This window comes from Perognathus longimembris, chromosome 2 (assembly GCF_023159225.1).
Source record: "Perognathus longimembris pacificus isolate PPM17 chromosome 2, ASM2315922v1, whole genome shotgun sequence".
Taxonomy (NCBI): Eukaryota; Metazoa; Chordata; class Mammalia; order Rodentia; family Heteromyidae; genus Perognathus; species Perognathus longimembris.
The window spans coordinates 88,816,600-88,839,027 of NC_063162.1; the positions used below are offsets into that span (position 1 = coordinate 88,816,600).

Genomic DNA, 22,428 nt, shown 5'->3' on the forward strand with positions numbered 1-22,428 from the left:
GAACTATACAACTCTGTGATATATTTATACTCTGGTGCTACATTTTGATTTTGTGTGTGTGTGTGTGTGTGTGTGTGCGCGCGCGTGCACGCACATGCCCACACATTTGGTACTAGGTTTGACCCAGGGCCTTGAGCTTGCTAACATTTGACCTATACTCTTAGCCCCATTTAAAATACTTTAATGTGTTTTAAATTTTTATCTATTTTTTATGGTGCTAGGGATTAAATCCAGAGCCTCACATATAGAACAGTTGTTCTACCACTGAGCTGCAACCCTAGCCTTTAAGACGTATCATTGTTGTTGCTGCTTAGATTATTACCAAGTAAACATTTTAAATATGAAATTACTGAAAAACATTTGTGTGTCTTTGTATTAGTCTGTATGTATGTATATCTTTGTGACAGAGTCTCACTATGAATCCCAAATTGGCCTTGAATTCATGTTCCTCCTGCCCCAGACTCTCCAAAGCAAAACTACAGGAGTGTATACCACACCTGGTGCAACATGCTTTCTTGTTAATGTTCCTACATTGCTTGTGCATAATGTCTGAGTTATTTTAACTTAAGACTTTCTATGTGTAAAACATGTCTTTTGTGCCAGATGGCATATCTAGCTAAAATTAATACTTATTTTCTCAAATGTATGTTTCCTTTTCTTTGGGTAAGATCTTCTCTTTATTTTGAATGATAATGGGATTTGAGCTCAGGGCCTCACATTTTGCTAAGCAAGCAATTCTCTCTCTTGGGCCATGCCACAGTCCTGGTCTAGTCATTTGATTACTAGTTATCATGTTTTTTTGTTTTTTGTTGTTGTTGTTTTTGTTTTGTTTTGTTTTTACATTACTCAGGAGCTAGGAAAGGCATTTTTTGGAACCTCACCATTTGTTTAAACCTCACCTATTTATTTAAAATGTGGAATATTGCTCTTTAGGCCCAATTGATAACTGCAGAACAAACCAAATCCAGGAGGGTCACAGGCAGTAGAAGATTTTAAGTTCTCTAATTTTGCTTGAATCTAGTTTCTCATATCATCTTTCTCTGAAAAGACTTTTTTCTTTTTTGGTGCCATTACTGGGGCTTGAACCCTGGGCTCTGTCCCTTGGCTTTTTTGCTCAAGTCTGGTGCTCTACCACTTAAGCCACAGTTCCACATCTGGCTTTTTTTTTTTTTTTTGCCAATTAATTGGAGATAAGAGTCTCATGAACTTTCCTGCTCAGATTAGCTTCAAACTCAGATCTCATCCTCCTGAATAGCTAAAATTACAGGTGTGAGCCACTGGTGCCAGCTTTCAAAGTTTGTTTTAATTCACTTACAAAGCTGTTTTTTTTACTTGATGGCAAAGGCTTTGGAACCAAAGTCTATGATTGCTGATGGAAGAACTAGCCAGGGCCAACAGTGGGATCTGGTTAAATGCAGTGGCTCTTATTAGATACCCATGTAGCTGTGACCTGCCTCTTAAAACCAAGAGTAAATCTTGGGCCCCTGGGTGTTTCCATTTGCAGTTGCTCATGCCTCGCTCTTCATTCAGAATGCCTCTGTCACGGCCTGCTGTGTGGTCCTGATGCTTGTCTTCTCCTACAGAAGGGAGATGGAGCAAATCTGGCATGGCTGGCTGACGGTGAGTTTCTCTCTCTCCTCCTGTGCCATGAACACCAGTGTCAGACGCACATCAAACCTCCATTATCTCTGTACCACCTGCTCCCTGGCATGGGTTCTAGCTGATCTTCCAGCAGTGTCCCCCTACCCCTGACCCCTAGTTTGTGGATCAAATCTCTCAGACATGGAAGCAACAGAACAGCCTTGCAGAGTCTGTCTGCAGGGTTCAAATTAGCAAGGGATCTGGTGAAATGATGTCCTGGGAAGGCATAGTTTTAGTATAATGTTCAGCTGCAGAATTACTTGGAGCCTTTTCTCTCAAGGGTCTTTGTGTTCATTTACATGTTGCTCAAGCTGGCAGATAAGTAACAATGTGCCACAGTGTGCTAGAAAAGCCTCCAAATTCTCCTTTTCCTCCTTTGGTAGGTGGTGTGCTATGCTTCAGTGATCACCCTGGCAGCTGTGGCAAACCTGGCTGGCACGGCGCTGACCATCACCATTCAGAGAGACTGGATTGTGAGCCTCACGGGTGACAACCGAGGCCAGCTGGCTGGTGAGCAGAACCACCCTGGGCCTGTCCTGTCCTTGGCTTGGGCTGAGGAGCCACTCGGAGCTCTGTGGCTGCCTCCTAGGAGGAAGGATCATAGTCTGGAGAATAGAATGTGGAGCCAACCACATCTAGGTTTGAATTCATCTAAAACAAGCCAAGCATCTCACAGCTGCATGTCACCTTTTACCTGGGACAAGTTACTAACTTTTCAGGGCCTGACTCTCCTCAAAGAACAGGGCAAGTGAACACACACTTGCACATAAGCATATGCCACATACACACAAACACCACACACACACACACACACACACGGACCACACATATGCACATATATACATGTGTACATAGATACATGCCACACATACACAACCCACATAATGCACATACCCACACATACACACACTATACCCATGTACACATACACACCAGACATATACACACCTAAGCACACAGACACATGCCCCCATATATATACACACATATTCCACACATATACATATATACACACCACACATATAATATGCACAGATCACAACATACACATATATCACACATGTATTGCACAAACACATGCATATTAACCAACCCTCCCCCTCTTGCCCTGGAGCTCACTTTGAGGAAGGAAGTATATGACCTCTGGTATTTGTAAAGTGTTTAACAATATTTCTACAGAGGAAATGAGTAAGAAATGGCTTATACTGCTAATTACTGAAAGGTAATACTGTGTGTCAGGACAGCAGCCTGTTTTTCTTCTTTCTTTCTTTCTTTCTTTTTTTTTTTTTTTAAGACAGGATTTCAGGATTTCAGGAGGCCCAGGCTGGCCTCCAATTTACAATCCTCCTGCCTGAACCTCCTTAGTGCTGGGATTACAGGCAGGCACCACCATGCCTGGCTGAGAGCAGCCTTTCATTTGCCAGTTCCTTGGCAAGTTAAAATCTAAAAAAAAAATGATTTTAAAGTTTTTTTAAATTCTAGCTAGTGATAAGCTTCTACCTTTCAAACAGAATTTATCCTTAAAAGTGATTGATTGTTAGTTATTACAGACAGTAGAGGTAGAATTATTTTCCAGGAAAGGAGTTCAATGGAATAGCATGACACCATCTTTACTTTGTATTCCATTTGCAAGACTTGGGAGGTTCACATTGAAGTATCTTCTAATTGCCCACTTAAAGCTGAAGATTTCACCCTACCCTGTATTTGTAACACTTGGTACTCTGCTAGTTTTGATGGCCAAGATAAAGGAAGCTATTAAGAGGGAGTTGATGAAAGGGCATGTCTCACAGAAAGCAGAAGCCCATTATAATCATGTTTTCATTTAAACCGTACGGATGTGGATGTTCTGTGGCTTAAATAACATCACCCAAAATAAAGCAGTTACGAGTGAGAGCTGGTGACAATGTTTCTTATGTCCTCTTTCTCTGGGTAAAGAAAAACTTCCTAGCCTCTGCTAATTAATTTGTTTTAAAAATACAAGGTAAAGCACATAATCTATTTCTAGGTCATTTTCATTTTTAAACCAACTTATAAACAGTGTTAAATGATGGTGAATACTTAAGTAAATAATCCCTAGAGTAAGACTACCTGAGTTTGAGTCTCAGCTTTACCATTTTCCTTCTCTGAGACCTGGAGCAAACGCACGCACCCCTGTGTGCTGTAGCCTCCTGACTTGTAAAGAGGAGGAAATACTATTGACTTCTTTGAGCTGTGAGGATTAAGTGAGTAAATATACATCAAGGGCTTAGAGCTCAGTGCCTGGCATAGAGCAATAATTCAACTCATTCTCATCTCTCCTCTTCCCTCGTCTCCTCATCCCCATCACTATGCTAGGCATAATAGTGGCTATTAATATTATCCACAAGAGTTAGAATGATTAGCTCTAGCCAGGTACCAGTGGCTCTTATCTGTAATCTGAGCCACTCAGGAAGCTGAGATCTGAAGATTATGGTTCAAAGTCATCCTGGGAAGAAAAGTCTATGAGATTGTTTTCTCCAATTAAACAGCACAAAGCCAGAAGCAGAAGAGTGACTTAAATGGTAGAGCACCAACCTTGAGCAAATATGCTAAGGGACAGCAGGCCCTGAGTTTAATCCTCAGTACTGGCACAATCAATCAATCAATAAAATTAACACCAAGCAATTTAACCTCTCTGTTCCTCAGTTTACTAATCTGCCAATTGTTCCAGTCCACCAAAGCTGATCTCAAAGTTGATTTTTCAGACTGGAAGCCTAATGTTTAGTCTTTCTGTATATCACTATCATTTATCCAGTAGTAATGGCAACTCTGGCCAATATGTGGTGGTAAATTCATCAGTGGATGTGTGCATGCACTGAGTTGCCATGTTTCCTCCCCCCATTGCAGGAATGAATGCAGCCGTCCGGCGTCTGGACCAGGTCATCAGTATATTTGCCCCCCTGTCTGTGGGCCAGGTGATGACATGGGCATCACATGTAATTGGTTGCGGCTTCATTCTTGGATGGAACTTGCTTTCACTTCTTGTGGAGTTTCTATTTCTGTCCAGGGTTTATCAACTAGTTCCCCAATTGGCTGTAAAACCCCGGCAGCACTCAGGGGGCCACTTCCTAGAACGGCCACGGGAAGCTGTAGGCATCCAAGGTAATGCAAATACAGATAGACCTCCTGTTCCTTTCTTGATGCTTGTTGTAAGCATTTCCTTTTTTCTTTACAGAGCTTGTGTCCAATCACATGCTTAACATGTTGTATGCAAATGTGCTAGACAAAGATAAATGAGAAGGCTCTGGCCATGCCATTGGTTGTACAGGTCATAGGACTGATCTTTTTGGAGGGGGCAGGCCACCCTATTTTGTACGATTACACAGGTTATGCACTGCCTAAGTCTACTCAGACAGATTTGAATGTAAGTAACACCTCTAGGGATTGTGTAATGAATACAATATTCCATGGTCCTTGAGGGCAAATTACTCTTTCTTATTTCCTCCATGAACATCTTCATCAAAGATGCTAAAGTAAGAGAAGGCTGGGTGTTGGTGGTTCATGCCTATCATACTAGCTACTCTAGATCTGAGGATCACGCTTTGAAGCCAGCCTAGGCAGAAAAATCTATGAGACTCTTATCTCCAGTGAGCTACCAAAAATCCAGAAGTAGAAGTGTGGGTCAAGTGGCAGCGGCTTGAGTGGAAAAAGCTATGGAACAGTGCCTAGGTCCTGAGTTCAAACCCCAGTATCAGCGCGCGCACACACACACACACACACACACACACACACATATGTGAGCAAAGAAAGGCAAGTATGTTAAGAAGTAAGGAATGAGGAATGTGCTAGTCTTTAGTCAGAATAATTCGATGATTGAGCATCCTTGTTCTCAACGATGTAAGACCCATCACTGACTATCAACATTGCCCTTCTAATAGTCCAACACAGTACAGGAATTGCTTCCAACACAAGTTCTCTTTATGGACATATAATTCTCTTTTCTCCCCATTTGTTTTGTAATTAAGGCCCAGCAAATCCCAACTGCATGAATGAAACATATGGGTATTGGTGCAGATAAATAGATAGACTTACATATTTTTGATGATGGATGGATACCTAAGTTGAGGGTAGAGCCCTTGCCTTTTCAGCTGCCCAGGCAGTGCCTACCTGACCTCGTGACATTAATTTATTCAGACTCTCTATCTCACTGTCTATAAAGTATAGCAACAAAACTGCATGGGTATACTTTGACAATTTACTAAGACAGTCTACACAAAGCCTTATGACATGCAGTAAAGTTTGTCAACATTAGATACTTTTTTCATTGTTGTTTTTATTTTACTAGCTGTTTTTTCTCCAAGTTGCCTGGGTAATAAATTCCTGTAATAAAAATCTACCCCTCCTAACCCATTTTTGGTTTGGAATAGATTTGGGTGCCTGTGGTCTCTCCTCTCTCAGATTCCCATCAGATTCTTTTTTTTTTTTTTTTTTTTTTTTGGCCAGTCCTGGGCCTTGGACTCAGGGCCTGAGCACTGTCCCTGGCTTCTTCCCGCTCAAGGCTAGCACTCTGCCACTTGAGCCACAGCGCCGCTTCTGGCCGTTTTCTGTATATGTGGTGCTGGGGAATCGAACCTAGGGCCTCGTGTATCCGAGGCAGGCACTCTTGCCACTAGGCTATATCCCCAGCCCCCCCCCCCATCAGATTCTTGACTCTTACTGATGTTAGCTTTGTTTATGTGGAGTCATTCTCACCAATGGTTATATATTTTCAGCCTGCTTATAGTCATTGTCTGACATATCCTACAAGACTGAGAGACATTTACACACACACACACACACACACACACACACACACCTCCATATGTAAGTATATGCTTCTTCTGTAAAATAGTGAATAGAAGTACCTTTCACTGCTTCTGGGGGCTTGTTCCCAAATTTCAAGCATACCAGGTTTTTCCCATGGCCCTCTACCCAACTTTGGTTTCCCATGCCAGCTTTATTGATAGGGTACTGTGTCTTCATCTGGGTCATCTCAAGAACACCTCTTGAAATTTGGGGTGAGAATGGTCTATTTGGAATGTGATCCCAGCCAGGAAGCTTAGTGGAGGAATGGGAAGGGACATGGAAGTTCTCACATGAAGGGAACTGCTGAGTGACTGCAGGATAGAGCTCAGAAATAGTCCCATCCCCCAAGTACTGGTAGCTTCCTTTTGTGATCCTAGCTAATTGGGGTGGAGATCTGAGAATCTCAATTCAAAGCCTAAGCAAGAAAGTCCCCAACACTTTTATCTCCAATTAACCACCAAAAGGCTGTAAGTGGAGCTGTGGCTCAAATGGAAGCATCAAGCAAAAAAGCTCAGGGACAGCTCCTGGTCCTGATTTCAAGCCTCAGGACCAGCACATAGGGTGGGGGGAGGGGAGGAGAGAGAGAGGGAGAGAAGAAATACTGTCTCATCAATGTCCTGGCAAGCTGGGCTGTTTATCTAGCACCTATGTTACTCATGTGACAGTTGTGATCATGGACCCTTCATACCTAGCCTTTGCATTCCAGCACCTACAAAGAGCTCTCTAGGTAGACTGACACAGAGACTTGGGGCAGGAAGCCATCAGGATGTATAGGAACTGCTCAGTACAGAAGTGGATGAGGCAGGGATGCGCTGAAGGATGCAGCAGCGTGTGGCCTTCAAGCTTACTTACTTTGATTTTCTTTTATTTATTTTTTGTGACTTTTAGTAGTTGTTTAAAGGGGTTACCATTCGATTTTATTGTAGGTGAAACAGACTTTTTGGAAACCACTGCTGGATTCATCCACAAATCCAGATCTTTAGACAAACCGAAAGACCAGAAATCTAACCTTGAAGGACAGTGGAACATAGCCAATGGGTTTCACCTTTGCCTTCGAAACACACGTAGGCTGCTCCGCACGTGCCGTGAGGGCTGGGAGACGTACTGCAGGCAGAGTGTGTTCCTGGCTGGCCTGGGCCTGGCATTCCTCTACATGACAGTCCTGGGCTTTGACTGCATCACCACCGGCTACGCCTACACCCAAGGGATTGGAGGGTCTCTGCTTAGCATCCTCACGGCTCTCTCCGCATTATCTGGCCTGCTGGGCACAATTCTCTTCACCTGGCTCCGGGGTCATTACGGTCTGGTCACCACAGGCATCATTTCAAGCTGGCTCCATGTAGGATGTTTAATGCTCTGTGTGTTTTCTGTCTTTGCTCCTGGAAGTCCTTTTGATATGGCTGTCTTCTCACTTCCACTAAACAAGAATTCTTCTTCAAACCATGAGATACTAAAAGAGGATCAGGTACATGTATACTCCTTTGAAAGAAACCTGAACCAACCCATCCTTCCAGATCGCTCTTCCATCCACTGGACCAACAGCACAGTTCTGTTTGATGGACAGCAGGACCCTGAGCAGCCTGAGTCTTACATCTCCATCATTTTGCTCTTCTCAGGTGTGATCCTGGCAAGAATTGGTGAGCAATTGCCTGTGTGTGGTGGGGATTGTGCAGCCTGTGATGTTGCTAATTTATCATCCGTGTGCATGTGATGGTCTTAACCACTATGCCAGTATGAGTCTTCATCACCATTGAGAACCAATTAAATGACAAGAATTCTCTCGAGATGGTGGGGATGTAGGCAAGGTCTTAGTCCTATGGGCTTCCCCACCTGAACTAGAGACCAGTAAGCAGCCAACAACAATTAGCAAGATGGACAACAGTGAAAGGAAAACACACACAAGGGACTCCAAATTGGATCTTGAGGGTTTAAGAGGCCTTCTTATGGTGGGGGTGGGGGGCTCAATCAAAGGCCTCTGCAGGACAAGCTTGGGCATGCATTGATCCTCCAGAGGTGGAGAGTGGAATGTGGACAAATGAAGCTGAAATGGGCAAAGGCTGGAGATTTTGGAATTTCCAAAGCATGTAAGATAGATAATCCTGGCACACACCTGTAATCCTAGCTATTCAGGAGGCTGAGATCTGAGGATCAAGGTTGAAAGCCAGCCTGAGCAGAAAAGTCTGTGAGACCCTTATCTCTAATGAACTACCAGAAATCCAGAAGTGGAGGTGTAGGTCAAGTGATAGAATGCCAGTTTTGATTGAAAAAGTAAAGTAACCGTATGAGTTCATATATCATTACCAGTGTGTACACCAAAGAAAGACTGCACTTGCTGGGTATCAAATATCTACATGCTACCTACCCTATTACAGATGCTGTCTATGTGAAAGGTGTGTTTTGACCTGAATCTGTTGGATATTGGTGGAACTAGGATGAGGAGAGAGGAAAGAGCAATTTCATAGGGGAGAAGCCGCCTGGGGGAGGGAGACCGGACAATCTTCTCACAGATAGGGTGCCTGACACTGAGGTACAAACTTGTCTTCCCCATAGTGCTGGGCTCTGAATTTTGCCATCTGCTGTGTCATTCATTTCTAGTGGCGCAAACATACTTGCTTTCATCAGAATGTTTACTAAGACAAAATGAAAAACTAGCTGGATGCTGGTGGCTCACACCTATAATCCTAACTACTCAGGAGGCTAAGATCTGAGGATCACGGTTCAAAGCCAGCCTGGGCAGTAAAGTCCATGAGACTCTTACCTCATTGGTAACATGGGTAACACAACACAAGAAGCTACCTGTTAAAAATGGGTTGCCAGGGCTGGGAATGTGGCTTAGTGGTAGAGTGCTTGCCTAGCATGCAGGAAGCCCTGAGTTCGATTCCTCAGCACCACATAAACAGAAATTGCTGGAACTAGTGCTATGGCTCAAGTGGTAGAGTGCTAACCTTGAGCAAAAAGAAGCCAGGGACAGTGCTCAGGCCCTGAGTCCAAGCCTCAGGACTGGCAGAAAAGAAAAGAAAAGGGAAAAAAAAGAAAAGAAAAGAAAAATGGGTTACAACTCTCATCTTCAGTCACCACGGTCAGCCTTGTATTTTAGCTGTGATTGTGGTGCTTCACGAGGGCAACTGTGGTGAAGGGGGGCAGGACAGGACAGGGCACTGAGTCACAGAGAACCACAGTGTTGAATGGCAATGTGGACACCTCCTATTCCACATGCTCAAGGCCAGAAAGACCACACACTTGTGTTTCTATTAAGATTACAAATGACCTTGGGGTTGGTGGTGTGGTGTTGAGCTGTGGACAAAAAAGGAAGGAAGGAAGGAAGTTAGGAAGGAAGGAAGGAAGGAAGGAAGGAAGGAAGGAAGGAAGGAAGGAAGGAAGGAAGGAAGGAAGGAAGGAAAAGAAAGAAAAACAAAAATCCACTGGTGCCCAGAAGGATGCAGTGGTTATACCTCTGTTGGCAAGTCCAGCCTTTCACGCCTGGTAGCATTGCCTGTCCTCTCAATTGGAAATGCTGCCCTGTGGTCAGCCTTGTATTACCATGTATCTTCCAGGCACAGGCTCATCTAGGGCTTTGCTCATTTAAGTGATTGTACTCTAATGGAAGCAAACTTGCTCCTGCCTATAACAGGGGCACATTGCTTAAAAGTCACTTCCCTTTTTAACATCTAAGAACAGTAACTCTATGCCTTTGATTTAGAAAGAATTCTCAGTGCATAATTAGCCCTCACTTCCTGGTGCACTGCACATTGTACCATTGTAGTGTTGTACAAATCATCTCTTTGTAAGCAATGCATGCTGAGGGCTAGGGGTGAGGATTTTACAGCTAAGCTTTGCTGTAATCCAAGCTGGGTTGTGTGGAACAAGGCTCTCAGCAGAGCCATTTAGAGAGACTACAAGGCTTCCTGTGAGTGTGGTCAGGATAGCCCAGAAAGTGGGGGGCCAGTTAAGGTATGCAGCGAGGGTCACAGCAGGGTGAACAGAACAATCTGGAAGAACAGAGGGTCCAGCCAACTCTCTGTAAAGGTGGACACTGGAGGGCACAGCACATTGCCTCTAAATGGTTCAAGTTCAGAGCTAAATTCTGGAAGTCAGGAGGGCTTTCTCTGCCAAGCCACTGCTAAGTCTTGGGAAAATCTAGAGGAATCCTGGCTAGGAAAGCAGGTCCTGGTGACTGCTTCAGAAACATGAACATGTACCCTCTGGATGAGTGAAATAAAAATGTACGGTTTGACAATAAAAAAAGATAATAAGTAGATAAATAGGCAAATAAGTAAATAAATAAATACCAATTTAAAGCTAAAAAAAAAAAGTAAAAATGTAGCCTTTCATGGTTGAAAAGAGGAAGAAGTCAAGGACTGGTGGCTCACCTGTAATCCTAACTACTCAGGAGGCTGAGATCTGAGGATCACAGTTTGAAGCCAGCCCAGGCAGAAAAGTCCATGAGGCTCTTATCTCTGATTAACCACCAAAGAGCTAGAAGTAAAGTTGTGGCTCAAGTAGTAGTACATCAACCTTGAGTGAAAAACTTAGGGTACAATACCCAGGCCCTGAGTTCAAGCCCTAGTACTGGTAAAAGAAATAAATAAATAAAATTTAAAAATTAAAAAGGAAGGGCTGGGGATATGGCCTAGTGGCAAGCGTGCTTGCCTCGTATAAATGAGGCCCTGGGTTCAATTCCCCAGCACCACATATACAGAAAATGGCCAGAAGTGGCGCTGTGGCTCAAGTGGCAGAGTGCTAGCCTTGAGCAAAAAGAAGCCAGGGACAGTGCTCAGGCCCTGAGTCCAAGCCCCAGGACTGGCCAAAAAATAAATAAATAAATAAAAAGGAAGATGGCAGTAGCTCAATTTCTCTTCTGCTAAGGCAGGAGTAAACGGGGGGGGGGGGGGGAGGGGGGGGGGGGGAAATTGGGAATTGAAATGAATTTGAATCCCAAGACTTTGGTCTCTATCCTAAACATTTTCCAATAAAGCAGGAAACATAATAAATACAAATATATCAATTCATCCAAAATGAAGTTGGAGCCTATACAATAATGGTGGTTGTGATGGTGATTCACAAAGATCACTTAGCTGGGGATGGCAGCACGTGCCTGTAATCTCAGCACTCAGAAGGCTGGGGCAGGAAGATCTGAAGGAAGATTTAAGTTCTATAGCAAGCTCTTGTCTCAACAAAACACAGATGTGTTGAAAGTAACTCCCATGCATAGAGGCCAGGCACAGAGCTGCACGTTACAGTGCTCCTACAGAATCCTCCAGGGAGCCAGTATCTAGTATTTCTGTCCCCCAGATGAGCCCCAGAGAGTTACACTGACCCAAGGCCATCAAGCTAGCCAGTCCTCTTCACCTACTCACATTTATTCTTCCTTGGAACTGCTATCCTACAGGTCTCTGGTCATTTGACCTCACTGTGACCCAACTTCTCCAGGAGAACATTCCAGAAGCAGAGCGAGGGGCTGTGAACGGTGTGCAGTGCTCTCTGAACTACCTCATGGACCTCATCCACTTTGTCCTCGTCCTGCTGGCCCCCAGGCCTCAGCAGTTCGGCATGCTGGTCTTCATCTCCATACTGTTTGTTACTACAGGTCACGTGCTGTACTTTTTTTATGCAAGGAAGTGTAAGATGAGAAATGCCCATGTGAATAAGACAATGAAAAAGAGCACTTGGACACCTCCAACTTGAGAGATAGGCAGAATGGCTCACAGCTCTAGCAATACTAACCCCTTTTCCCCCAAGACTGTGTTGTCTGTACCCCATCACTGCACTTGAGAGCAAAGTACCATCACCTTTTGCAGACAGCATGGATTGCTTAAGCGTGTTCTTGTCCTGGTAGGACTCTCCTGAGTGTGAAAGGGTCACACCCACGAACTGCGGGCAGAGTCACTCACTTCCAAGCACCAGACAAGACTGCTTCTAATTTTGCCAGTAGTATGGAATATTTTCAGATTTGCCTTGCTCCTTGGAATCTAAAGTTAGAATGTTCTGGTCGATGTTAAAATCCTAGAGACGGGGCACAATTAATGATGTTTGATCTTAATTCTTTGCCATGGGTTTTTGGGTTTTTTTCTTCAGCTAGTTGGTAAATGGACTTTGGACAAGTTAAGGACCCCTAGTGAAGACTAAAGCTATTCGCTGGGAAAACAGAGAATGAGAATCACCTTTGTGTGGCTAGACTTGGGCCAGGCCAGAGATCTGATGGTCCCTTAGCCACCTTGGGCAAGCTTCAGCAAGCTCTGATAAAGAATGCCACTAACAAGTTATGGTGGTTAGTTCCTGAAATCCCAGGAGTCAGGAGGCTATGGTAGGAGCATTGTGGATATGAGACCAGCTTAAGATACATAGTGAGACTCAGTCTCATAAGTCCAAAAATGGAGCCAGGCTCCAGTGGCCAATGCTTATAATCCTAGCTGGTCAGGAGACTGAGATCTGAGGATTGTGGTTTGAAGCCAGCCCCAGCAGAGAAGTTTGTGAGACTCATCTCCAATACAAGAAAGAAAGTAATAAAAATAAACACACACACACACACACACACACACACACACACACGTATGCATATTCTGAGCTGTGGCTCAAGTGATAGAGTGCTCCAGGACACCACCCAGACCCCGAGTTCAAGCCCCAGGACTGGCAAAAAATGAAAAAAAAAAAAAAAAAAAAAAAAGAATGCTAGTAGTTTGTGATGAGCAAATGGGAGTTTCTGGTCACTTACAATCAACAGTAAAGCTAGCTTTATGAGGAAGCTAGACAAAAATCCATATTTCTTGTCTTAAAATAATACTAAGAACTAGAGTGTTAGCAATAAAGCCCTCAGGCCTCATAGCTTGGAGACCCTTCATCTGCATGGCAATGCAGATGGGAATAGTGAGCAGCACCCTCAGCAGGTGGGCATTGATGGGAATGATACTTCCTAAGATGGCAGCTTTTATTAAGCTAAGTCCTCACTAGATTGGCAGGAATTAAACCCGCGAAATTTTAGTCAACAGCTAAATACCCAAATCATCTGGCTTCAATCTACTTCTCCATTTCTCAACATCTGCAATCTTCAGAATTCAGCCTCCTAAGCAGCTAGGATTACAGTGGGAACCACTGGTGCCCGACCAGATCATCCTTTGTTATAGGGGAGGTCCTGTATTTTTACAGCATGTTTCTTCCCACCAGAAGCTAGTAATAAATCTTCCCACCCCCCAACACATACATACCTGCATGCCAAGTTGTGACAATAAAATGTCTCCAGGTAATATTAAGTATCTCTTCAACTAAGAACCACTGTTGAAGAGAGATGTGAAAACTAAGGGAAGATTTTGTTCACTATGAAGGCTGGGGATGTTGCTCCTTGTCTAGCATGTCTGTGGTCTTGAGTTCAGAAGAAGGCAAAACCTCATTAGTAGGTCCAAGAAAACGACAAAAAGAATCTTACACAGAGCTGCTTTTTAGAACAGTTGAATAAAACCGAGGGAAGAAGAGAACTCCACGGAACATTTTGCTTAACATAAGGTAGTTTTTAATAAGAGTACTTTATACAGATTCTGACATTTATGGTGCCACTGCCCCAATCTCTGTCCTTCCATAAAAAGCCCCTAAACTACATTACTACACACACACTGAAGACTAATCAGGGGACCAGAACTATTCATTTGCATTCTTCACTAAGGAAGTTGAACTTAGGGGTAAGGGATGAGACAGTTTTTATATGTACCCCAGGCTAGCCTTGAATTCATGATCCTCCTGCCTCTAGTGCATCACACCAGGTTCAGGAAATCATATTCTGATTAGACTTACTATGCCAAATCCTTTGCTTTTGGTTACTCTAATAAGCACATGAATGTTTGTGCAGAGCTACATAGGATAAGAGTGTCTAAAAAATACATTAAACCTTGTGTTTAAAATCCCCAGCAGCAGAGTGAGAGTGGGATTTATGCCAAGTTTTCTAAGTAGTGCTGGCTCCCTACCCTGCAGCTTCTGCCCTTGAATAAAATAGCTGATTCTTTGTAAATCCTGCATTTTGAGTGCTAATCTTACTCTTCCTTTCCTTCAAGGCTCTCTTGAGAACAGCAGCTTTCTATGACATTGTGCACTGCTATTTGCATATCTCATGTTTATTTTTATTCCTGTTTTAAACCAGTTCTAATAGAATTATACAGCAACTCATATTTACATACTTTTAAAAGAATATTTTGTTCAACCCAGTGTACCCACTTATCAATTTAAAATCATTATAAAAATGAGATTTTTACTTTCTTTCACATTCTTCACATCTAAATTCTAGATTTTTAAAAAACTGTCTACAACACATGTCAATTTAGAGCAGACACATTTCAAATGCTGCATAGCCAGCCTTGGCTGGCAACTGCCATGTTGGAGGGAGCTGCCATATTGGAAGCTTTAGGTTGATTCTCCAAGCTCCACTCATCTTTCCACCATAGGAGGCCTAAAGGTGAGCAGTATTCTGCCATGGAAAATGGATAACATTCCAGAGCAGTTATCCAATATTGATTGTATTAAGCCTCATTTCATCACCTACCAGTGTGCTCTGCTCCCAGAAAACATGTCAAAGACATGTATGAAATAGATAAGACTGAGCATGTTGTCTCTGAAATAGGAGTGGAGCTATTCTGGAGATACAGATGACAACAGGTGGTGGAGGGGCAGGACAATAGGGCCCAGTGCAGTTTAGATAAGCTCCACCAGGGGGCCTTCTAGTCATGGTTGCACAATTGGGGATTGTGGTAAATCATAGGGGCATCCCAAAATACTGGAATCAGAACCCGTTTCTAAATTACCTGGTAATTTTACAACAATCTAAGAATGAAATTTTAAAAATTGAACCTTTCAAACCTATCTCTGGCCATTTATTTACAGACTGGGCATAGGTTTCCTCAGGAAGTTACCTTAGCTTTGGTTAACAACCCAGCAGGTTTCCCCAGATCATCTAATCAGCTGAATTTCCTTCAAATGCAGGAATTCCTACCATTCCCAAATCCCTGTTGAGTTGCCAGATGCCTGTTTCACTTCTTCCTCCAAAGTACTTGAGCTCATGAGGGAAGAGTATCTCTTCTACTTTGAAGTGATGTTGAATCAATTTTTGGCAGCTAGTTTTCTGCTTAGAAGCAGTCGAGTTAGCCAGATTCCAATGGCTTTTCTGTACTCTCCTTGCTGGGCTTTTATTTTCTAATTCTGTATTGTGGTTGTTGTATCTTTACCAAACATGCAAATGGATTGAGGATGTGATTATAGTGGGGGCATAAATACTGGTTTCCTCGTTTGCAAGAATAAAATCTTTCTGCCATTGACCCAGATACAGTGAAATTACCCCTCTTAACAGAAGTCTGTGGAAGCAGTTTAACCATCTCCACCTTACATAACACAATGTGGTTGGGATGATTTATGGTTATGGCCGAAACTAGAAACCAGCTCTGGCAATGTTTGATATCCCATCTTGACCAATAGTGTGCAGGCACTTTTCATCCCAACTCAGGGAGCACATAGAGGAACCTAGCCCAGTCTGGACATTGTTTTGAAACTAATTCAAAAACAAAAGGGACTAGCTAGTGGCAGAATGCCTAGCTAGAATGAGGCTAGCAGTTCAAACCTTAAGACTGTTTATAGAACCTAGTTTTCCTGGCTAGCCAAATTGGCCAAGGCTCAACTGATTGGGATGTAATTCAGCCAGTGAATTTTTAAAAATCTGAGTGTACCAATCCTTAGCACTGTTTCTAACTAGTTTTACATACTCATTTCCTGTGTGCTTAAATCATTTATGTGACTTAACACTCTCAAAATGAGAAGCATTCTGACTTTAATAAGTCACTAACAGCAAATGATATTTCCAAATGAGCTTCCAGATTTCTCTGGAAATAAGACACCAGAAAGGATGTTTTCAAAAGAATTATTTATTGAACTATGAGTTTTCATCCAGTAAAATAGATTCTGTTAAGATCTGATGATTCAACCTCCACCAGTCATGCTGCAAACTCATTTAAAAAAGAAAATCTCTTAGGCTCCATTGCAATCAACTTCTTACCTCTGGGAATCAAGATGTGCTTCAGGGAGTCAAATCTTATCACTAAAATGATCTAAGATAGAAAAGTGTGAAAGCAATATAAAACCCAGTTGTAAAAACACCAATAGTTCTGTGCCAAAATCTCAGACTATGGCTGCTGACTGAACTGAAGAGAGCCAACCCAACTACAGGGAAGAGGCATGAAATATTCAAATATATTTCTAGATGTTCAGCCCTGCTTCCACCCATAAAGGGGTGAAGCCAAATCTGTTTTAGATATCTTGTCTTGAGAATCTTCAATTCTTTTAAGCACCAGACCTGTAAAAGAAGTATCACAACAGGTATTCAGATCTGCAGTCAATATCCCTCTGGTTCAGGTCTTAGCAATTTAACAAGGGGTTTAGTAAATGCCATTTAGTTTAGTAAATTCCTGCATATCAAGTTGGCCTCAGGTAAATCCTTTAACCCATCAGTGTGGAAGCTTCCAATCAGATTTCAGTTCTCATCCTTGGCCAAGAATTTGACTTTACTATTAAGAAGCATTACATTTGGCCCACACATACCTCAGCATGAGCAGCCCTCTGAATTCCACTGCACCTGGTAAAGAATGGGTCAGAACTTTAGTTTGAAAAGAATGGCCTTTGTTATGGCTACGTATTAGTTGCCTTCAATGAATCAATAAATAGCTGCCCCTTAGTAGAACTTCTGTATAATGCCCTGATCTCCAAATGTCTGACACTTGGGAGTTTTCTGATTTGCAACTGTGAGCAGAATGAAGCAAACGAAGATCCCTATACTCTGGAAATCCACTTCAAGAGTTCCATCCATCCAACTTTCTCTTCTCTTATATTAACATGGAACAGTACCAAGTTTAGGAAAGAGAAACATTATTGACTACAGTGAAAACTGAAACATTTTTTACAGCTTTGCAAGTATAAAACAGCAAGAAACTTGTTTGCCCTGAGGCTGAGCCCAGGGGTTGAGAACAGTTTCTACAATCCTTAAATAAATCCTGACTCACTGACACGTCTGGGCCTGGCACTCAGCTCCATAAGGATCCAAACACCTAAAGCAGTGGTAACCTGGAGACCCGTTGGTCAGACACTGTGCTTTTCAGGACAGTTGTTTGTGTTCAGGTCACAGGCTGCAAAACGTTGCGCCTTTTCTCTTTAACATGGACATCCCTCCCAGGCCCTCTCCATTGTAAGTGGACTTAGCTGAAAAACACCACATTAACAACCTCAACCTTCACATTCCCACTAAGTGGCAGTTACAACAGCCACAATTCCTTCATTCCTTCACTCAGGTCAATTTAAGATCCCTTCCCCACGCCCCATTGAAAGGACATACATACTCCAGTGTAATTCGTATGAGTAATAAACACAACGCTCATGGATGCGCAAAAGGCAGATATCCCCAGGCTTAGAGAACCTTCCACGAGACTAGGGCAACCTTGCTACATCTTGGTAGACATAACTAGGACATAAGTCTTTCTCCAAGTCAGACCCAATGGTTCTGATACTCCCCCAGGACAGCAAACCAAGACAAGCCATGTTCACTGCCAGCTCCTCGTTGGGAAAGGCCTGTGCTCCGGCCAAGATGGATCTGGGGTAGAAAGTCATGCGATCCCTCGCAGTGCCTGACCTGCTACAGTAATCAGCTCCCAAAGTCACCCCCAAGGCTCTTAATACCTCAACTGCCGTGCAAAGTGGGAAGTGATCGGCACTTGTGGTGTGGAAGTGGTTGTGGGGGATGAAAATTACCTCCGCTTAGTTGTTTACTCTACAATTACACTGCTGGGCTTGGAAACTCCAAGAAGCTTCAGACCTCTGATCTCATCCACTGCCTAAATAGGCTCTTAGGCCACCCGGATACCGGGGCCGGCGAGAGCCCCAGGAACGCCAAAGGCCCGGAGGCCACCGAAGGCTCGGTGGCCTCCCACTGTACGGGGGCCTCACTAGAGCCTTTCGCACAGGGCGCCAAGGCCAAACTCTCGGCTCCAGGGTCCGGAGGAAAAGGCGGTGGGCCAAGCCCGAGGCCACGTGGCAGGGTCCCCACAACTGGAAAGGCAGACCGACTTACCGAGGAAGGCTGCGCGGTCGAAAGGGGAGGGCGCACGCGAGACCAAGTTTAAAACAGGCCTGGGTTGTCAGCACCGGATGGTGGTGCAGCCAACCAAAAAGTTGTTGGAGGGCCCCTCCCCGCCAGGCACCCCTCCCAGCCTCACATTCTGGCGCCCCTCCCTGCCCAGCGCCCCCGCCCAGCGTCCCCGCCCAGCATTTCATCCTGGTGTCCCTCCCGCCCATGGCTCCGCCCAGCATCTCATCCCCCCCTCTCCTCCCCGCCCAGCGCCCCGCCCAGCAATTCATCCCGTTGTCGTCCCCCCTGCCCATGACCCCGCCCAGCGCCCCCTCCCCGCCCAACTTCTCTTGCAGCTCCCCTCCCCGCCCAGCACCCCGCCCAGCACCTCATCCTATTGACCCTCCCCGCCCATGGCCCCGCCCAGCTTCTCATCCTGCCCCCCCCCCTCCCCGCCCATGGCCCCGCCAGCTTCTCATCCTGCTCCCCTCCCCGCCCATGGCCCTGCCCAGCTTCTCATACCAGTGCCCCTCCCCGCCCATGGCCCCGCCCAGTGTCTGGTCGCCGCGCCCTCCCCTCTCCTTCAGGCCTTTGCGGGCCCTGCCAGCCTCTGGGCCTCTAAGCGCGCAGTCCATGGACTCGGTGACAACTGCCCTCCACCTCGCTGAAGGGGAGGGGAAGCTTCTAGCTTCTTTTTCTTTTGCTTCTGAAAGTTACTCTTTCTTCTTGCTCCTTAAAGTCTCCAGCCACATCCCTTTGTACTTAGTCCATTTTAAGACCCATAGCTAGGTCGAATTATGTAACAGGTGCCTAGAAACCCCGTGACGATCTGCTTGCTTAGAACAATGGCTAAAGTCTGTAAATATCTTGTCCCCAAAGGGCTCAGCCACCAGATTGGAGGAGGGGCGAATCTTGAAGGCAGGAAACAAAACAAAAGAGTTCTATTGTCTGGATGGCTTGATAGCACTGTGTCCACAGCATGGGTATTAGCGACTGAATTGTAGCCCCTCTCCAAAGATCCATTCAAGTGCTGACTTGTAAGTACCCCAGTGAGTGCGATCTTATTTGGAAATAGTTTTTGCGAATGTAATTAAGATTAGATCACTGGGTGAACCTTCCTGCCGCAGGACCTCTAGTGTGTGAAGATAAGCACATGAGGAGAACATATGTGACAGTTGCAGAGATTTGAGTGAAGTGGTGCTAAGCCAGGAATGCCCAGTCTTGTCCACCACCTCCAGAAACGAGGACAACACAGGATTTCCTCCAACAGATTTCAGAGGGAATTCAGTCCTACTGATATTTTGCCTTTTGACTTTAGCCACTAAGTCATTTGATCCTACATCCTCTAGGGAACTACCACTGAGTTAACCCTCGGCCCTCAAATTCCCTTTATTTTCAGTGTTGGCTGGCTGAAGTAGAGTGGGGGTTCGCTACAATGAAACGGGGTCCCCCCCCAAGGGAGGGGATTCCTGGTTCCCCCAAGAGTCTACCACACAGTCTCCAGCTACAAGATGACAAAAAGACAGTTTTATTGGGGAAGTAAAAAGTGAACAAAAATGAACCGACCGGCCTTGGTCGCAGCCCAGACTCAGGAGCGGAAACTGCCGACCATGTGTGCAGGGTCAGGGCCCAGACTCCGGAGCTGGAGCCGCCCGCACGTGTGCAGCCCAGACTTGGAAGCTGGAACCACGCACACCTGTGCAGCCCAGACTGGAGAGCTGGGACCGCGTGTCCGTGTGGCCTTCCAGCCTGGTTATAAGGCAAACATCACAGACAAACTTCTCACACGCAGGTGACCAATGAAGATACAACACTTACAGAGCTTGCTAGGCCGCACACAGGTGGCCAATAGAGTTACAGTCTGTCTCATAATATCTATTTGAACTAACCTATCATTCTATGCCTACTCATAGCAGGTTCCCTCGAAGCTTCCAGGCCTCAGGTAGTCAATCTACATAGTAAAGGGGAGCTTCCCTGAATAGGGTGGGGGAGGGCTTAGTGGAGATGGAGTTGGCTTCTGCTCTAATCTGAGCTGGAGTCAACCTGAAGTCCCTCCACAGCTATTGATGGCACTGGGCAGATCTGGCCTCCCTATTACACTGGCCTGCCTCACACATTCCTTGTAGAGTGTTTGACACTTCTCTGGCTAGTTTTCTAGTTGTTGGTGGGGAGCCCTTTTTTTTAACCTCACATTTGTCTGTGCAGGGACTTCTGCCAGATAGTGCCTGAGGCCTCTCCTCTATCCTTTTCTCATGGCCGTCCAGAGGAGGGAAAGAGTTCAGTACCTTCCTGTGCTGATAGGAATAAACCACGGTTGACCTGTTGGCTTCCATCCTCCCTCTACCCTTGTTCTCTACAGGAATAGGCTGAGAGTCCTCACTGATGTGGTAGAAGAGGCTCTGGACACCGTTGAGAGCAATCCTGGCTCAAGGTGCTGTCGATGGGGTGCCTCATAAGTGTCACCACCTTGAACTGTGTGCTTCTTGGTATCCTAAATGCAGAAAGTAGTGGTCCTTGTGCACTCTGCAGTGTCTCTGCATTGTAATTTCCTCAGAGTTTCATGGAGTTTCCGGCCTGGCTAGATTTAAATGGCAATCCTCAGATGTCAGCCTCCTGAGTAGACAGAATTACAGATGTGAGCCACCAGTGCCTGGCCTAAAGAATGAACCAAATCAGTTCTTTCACCCATGTGCACCCAATGCTTTAGGCTGGTTCACAAATATTGGCTTGGTGTTTGATCTGTCTGGCCAGAGGTGGAGGCAGTTCCTTTCTCCTCGATAGACTTTTTTTTATTATGAGTTAATTGGTTCCTTTTATAAAACACTGAGAGAAGGATTTTCTCTTGTACAAAGATATAAAAAAGTCTGCAGTTCAATTGTTTTTCTCTTCTGAGGCATAAGGTACATTTCCTACTGTGTAATACTTTTTTAAATTAGACGACAGTTTGAGGCAAAGTTGATGCTTTCACCTGACCATGGGGGCACGGTACATAAAGACTAACAGCCTACTGCACTGGTTTTTATCTCATCTGCACCCTGCACCCCATTAGTCCCTAAAGAATGGATTGTTAGTCTTCAATTCCACAAAATTGTCTCTTGGAATTATGACCTACTTTCCAACTTCCAAAGGCACAGTAGCCTGGTTCTCTTCCTGCCTGTGTATTCCACTCACCTGACAACCTCTGTCTTTATCTTCTCTTTCTCCTCCTCCTCTTTGTCCTTCTCTTCCTTTCATCTTCGCCCTCCTTCTCCTCTTTTACCTGCTCCTTCCTTTTAGTTGGGGCCCCACTGTGAAGGCCAGGTTTGCATTCACTTTGGATAGTCCTTTTTCTGCCTACAGAGTGCCAAGATTACAGGCAGGTACCACCATGCTCAGCAAATACTTTGTCTTGCCCACTGGGTTGGGTGTTTCATGTACTACCTTTTTCTGGTATGTTCTCACCTTGCATTCTCTTCTTAGAAGGCCTTGTTACTACTTCTTCTTCCACCTTATGTTTACGCTCCACATCCCATCTTCAATCTCTTCTTGTCTACAAAGTCAGCCTCTAACTCATCCACTTTTTTTACTTCTCGTGTTTAGAGTTCTAGAGACTCCTTCCTTTCTTTTCACTTAGTTTAGCCTCATCTTTTGAATGAACCCTGAGGAAAACTTCTATCTTAGTTTAAGAATTTCATCCTGGGGCTGGGGATATAGCCTAGTGGCAAGAGTGCCTGCCTCGGATACACGAGGCCCTAGGTTCGATTCCCCAGCACCACATATACAGAAAACGGCCAGAAGCGGTGCTGTGGCTCAAGTGGCAGAGTGCTAGCCTTGAGCAAAGAAGAAGCCAGGGACAGTGCTCAGGCCCTGAGTCCAAGGCCCAGGACTGGCCAAAAAAAAAAAAAAAAAAAAAAAGAATTTCA

General features: G+C 44.7%; 1 protein-coding gene, 1 long non-coding RNA gene and 1 other non-coding gene across 3 annotated transcripts in view; 1 reads left to right on the top strand and 2 right to left on the bottom strand.

Annotated features, from left to right (window-relative positions):
* The window catches only part of LOC125345066 (solute carrier family 40 member 1-like), a 28,010-nt gene extending 15,881 nt beyond the window's left edge, over window positions 1-12,129 (top strand). The window contains exons 7-11 of the mRNA XM_048337314.1: window positions 1,505-1,620; window positions 2,025-2,151; window positions 4,507-4,761; window positions 7,371-8,081; window positions 11,834-12,129. Coding sequence (XP_048193271.1) covers window positions 1,505-1,620; window positions 2,025-2,151; window positions 4,507-4,761; window positions 7,371-8,081; window positions 11,834-12,129 — 1,505 coding nt within the window. The remainder of the gene's footprint in view (window positions 1-1,504; window positions 1,621-2,024; window positions 2,152-4,506; window positions 4,762-7,370; window positions 8,082-11,833) is intronic.
* Window positions 12,130-16,333: 4,204 nt separating this feature from the next.
* LOC125345791 lies at window positions 16,334-18,610 on the bottom strand. The gene is made up of 3 exons (XR_007209793.1): window positions 18,530-18,610; window positions 17,011-17,044; window positions 16,334-16,765 (listed from the first exon to the last, which is right to left on the bottom strand). It is a non-coding gene; the product is annotated as an uncharacterized LOC125345791 (long non-coding RNA).
* Window positions 16,891-16,962, bottom strand: LOC125347465. The gene has a single exon (XR_007210234.1). It is a non-coding gene; the product is annotated as a small nucleolar RNA SNORD93 (small nucleolar RNA).
* Window positions 18,611-22,428: the final 3,818 nt, after the last annotated feature.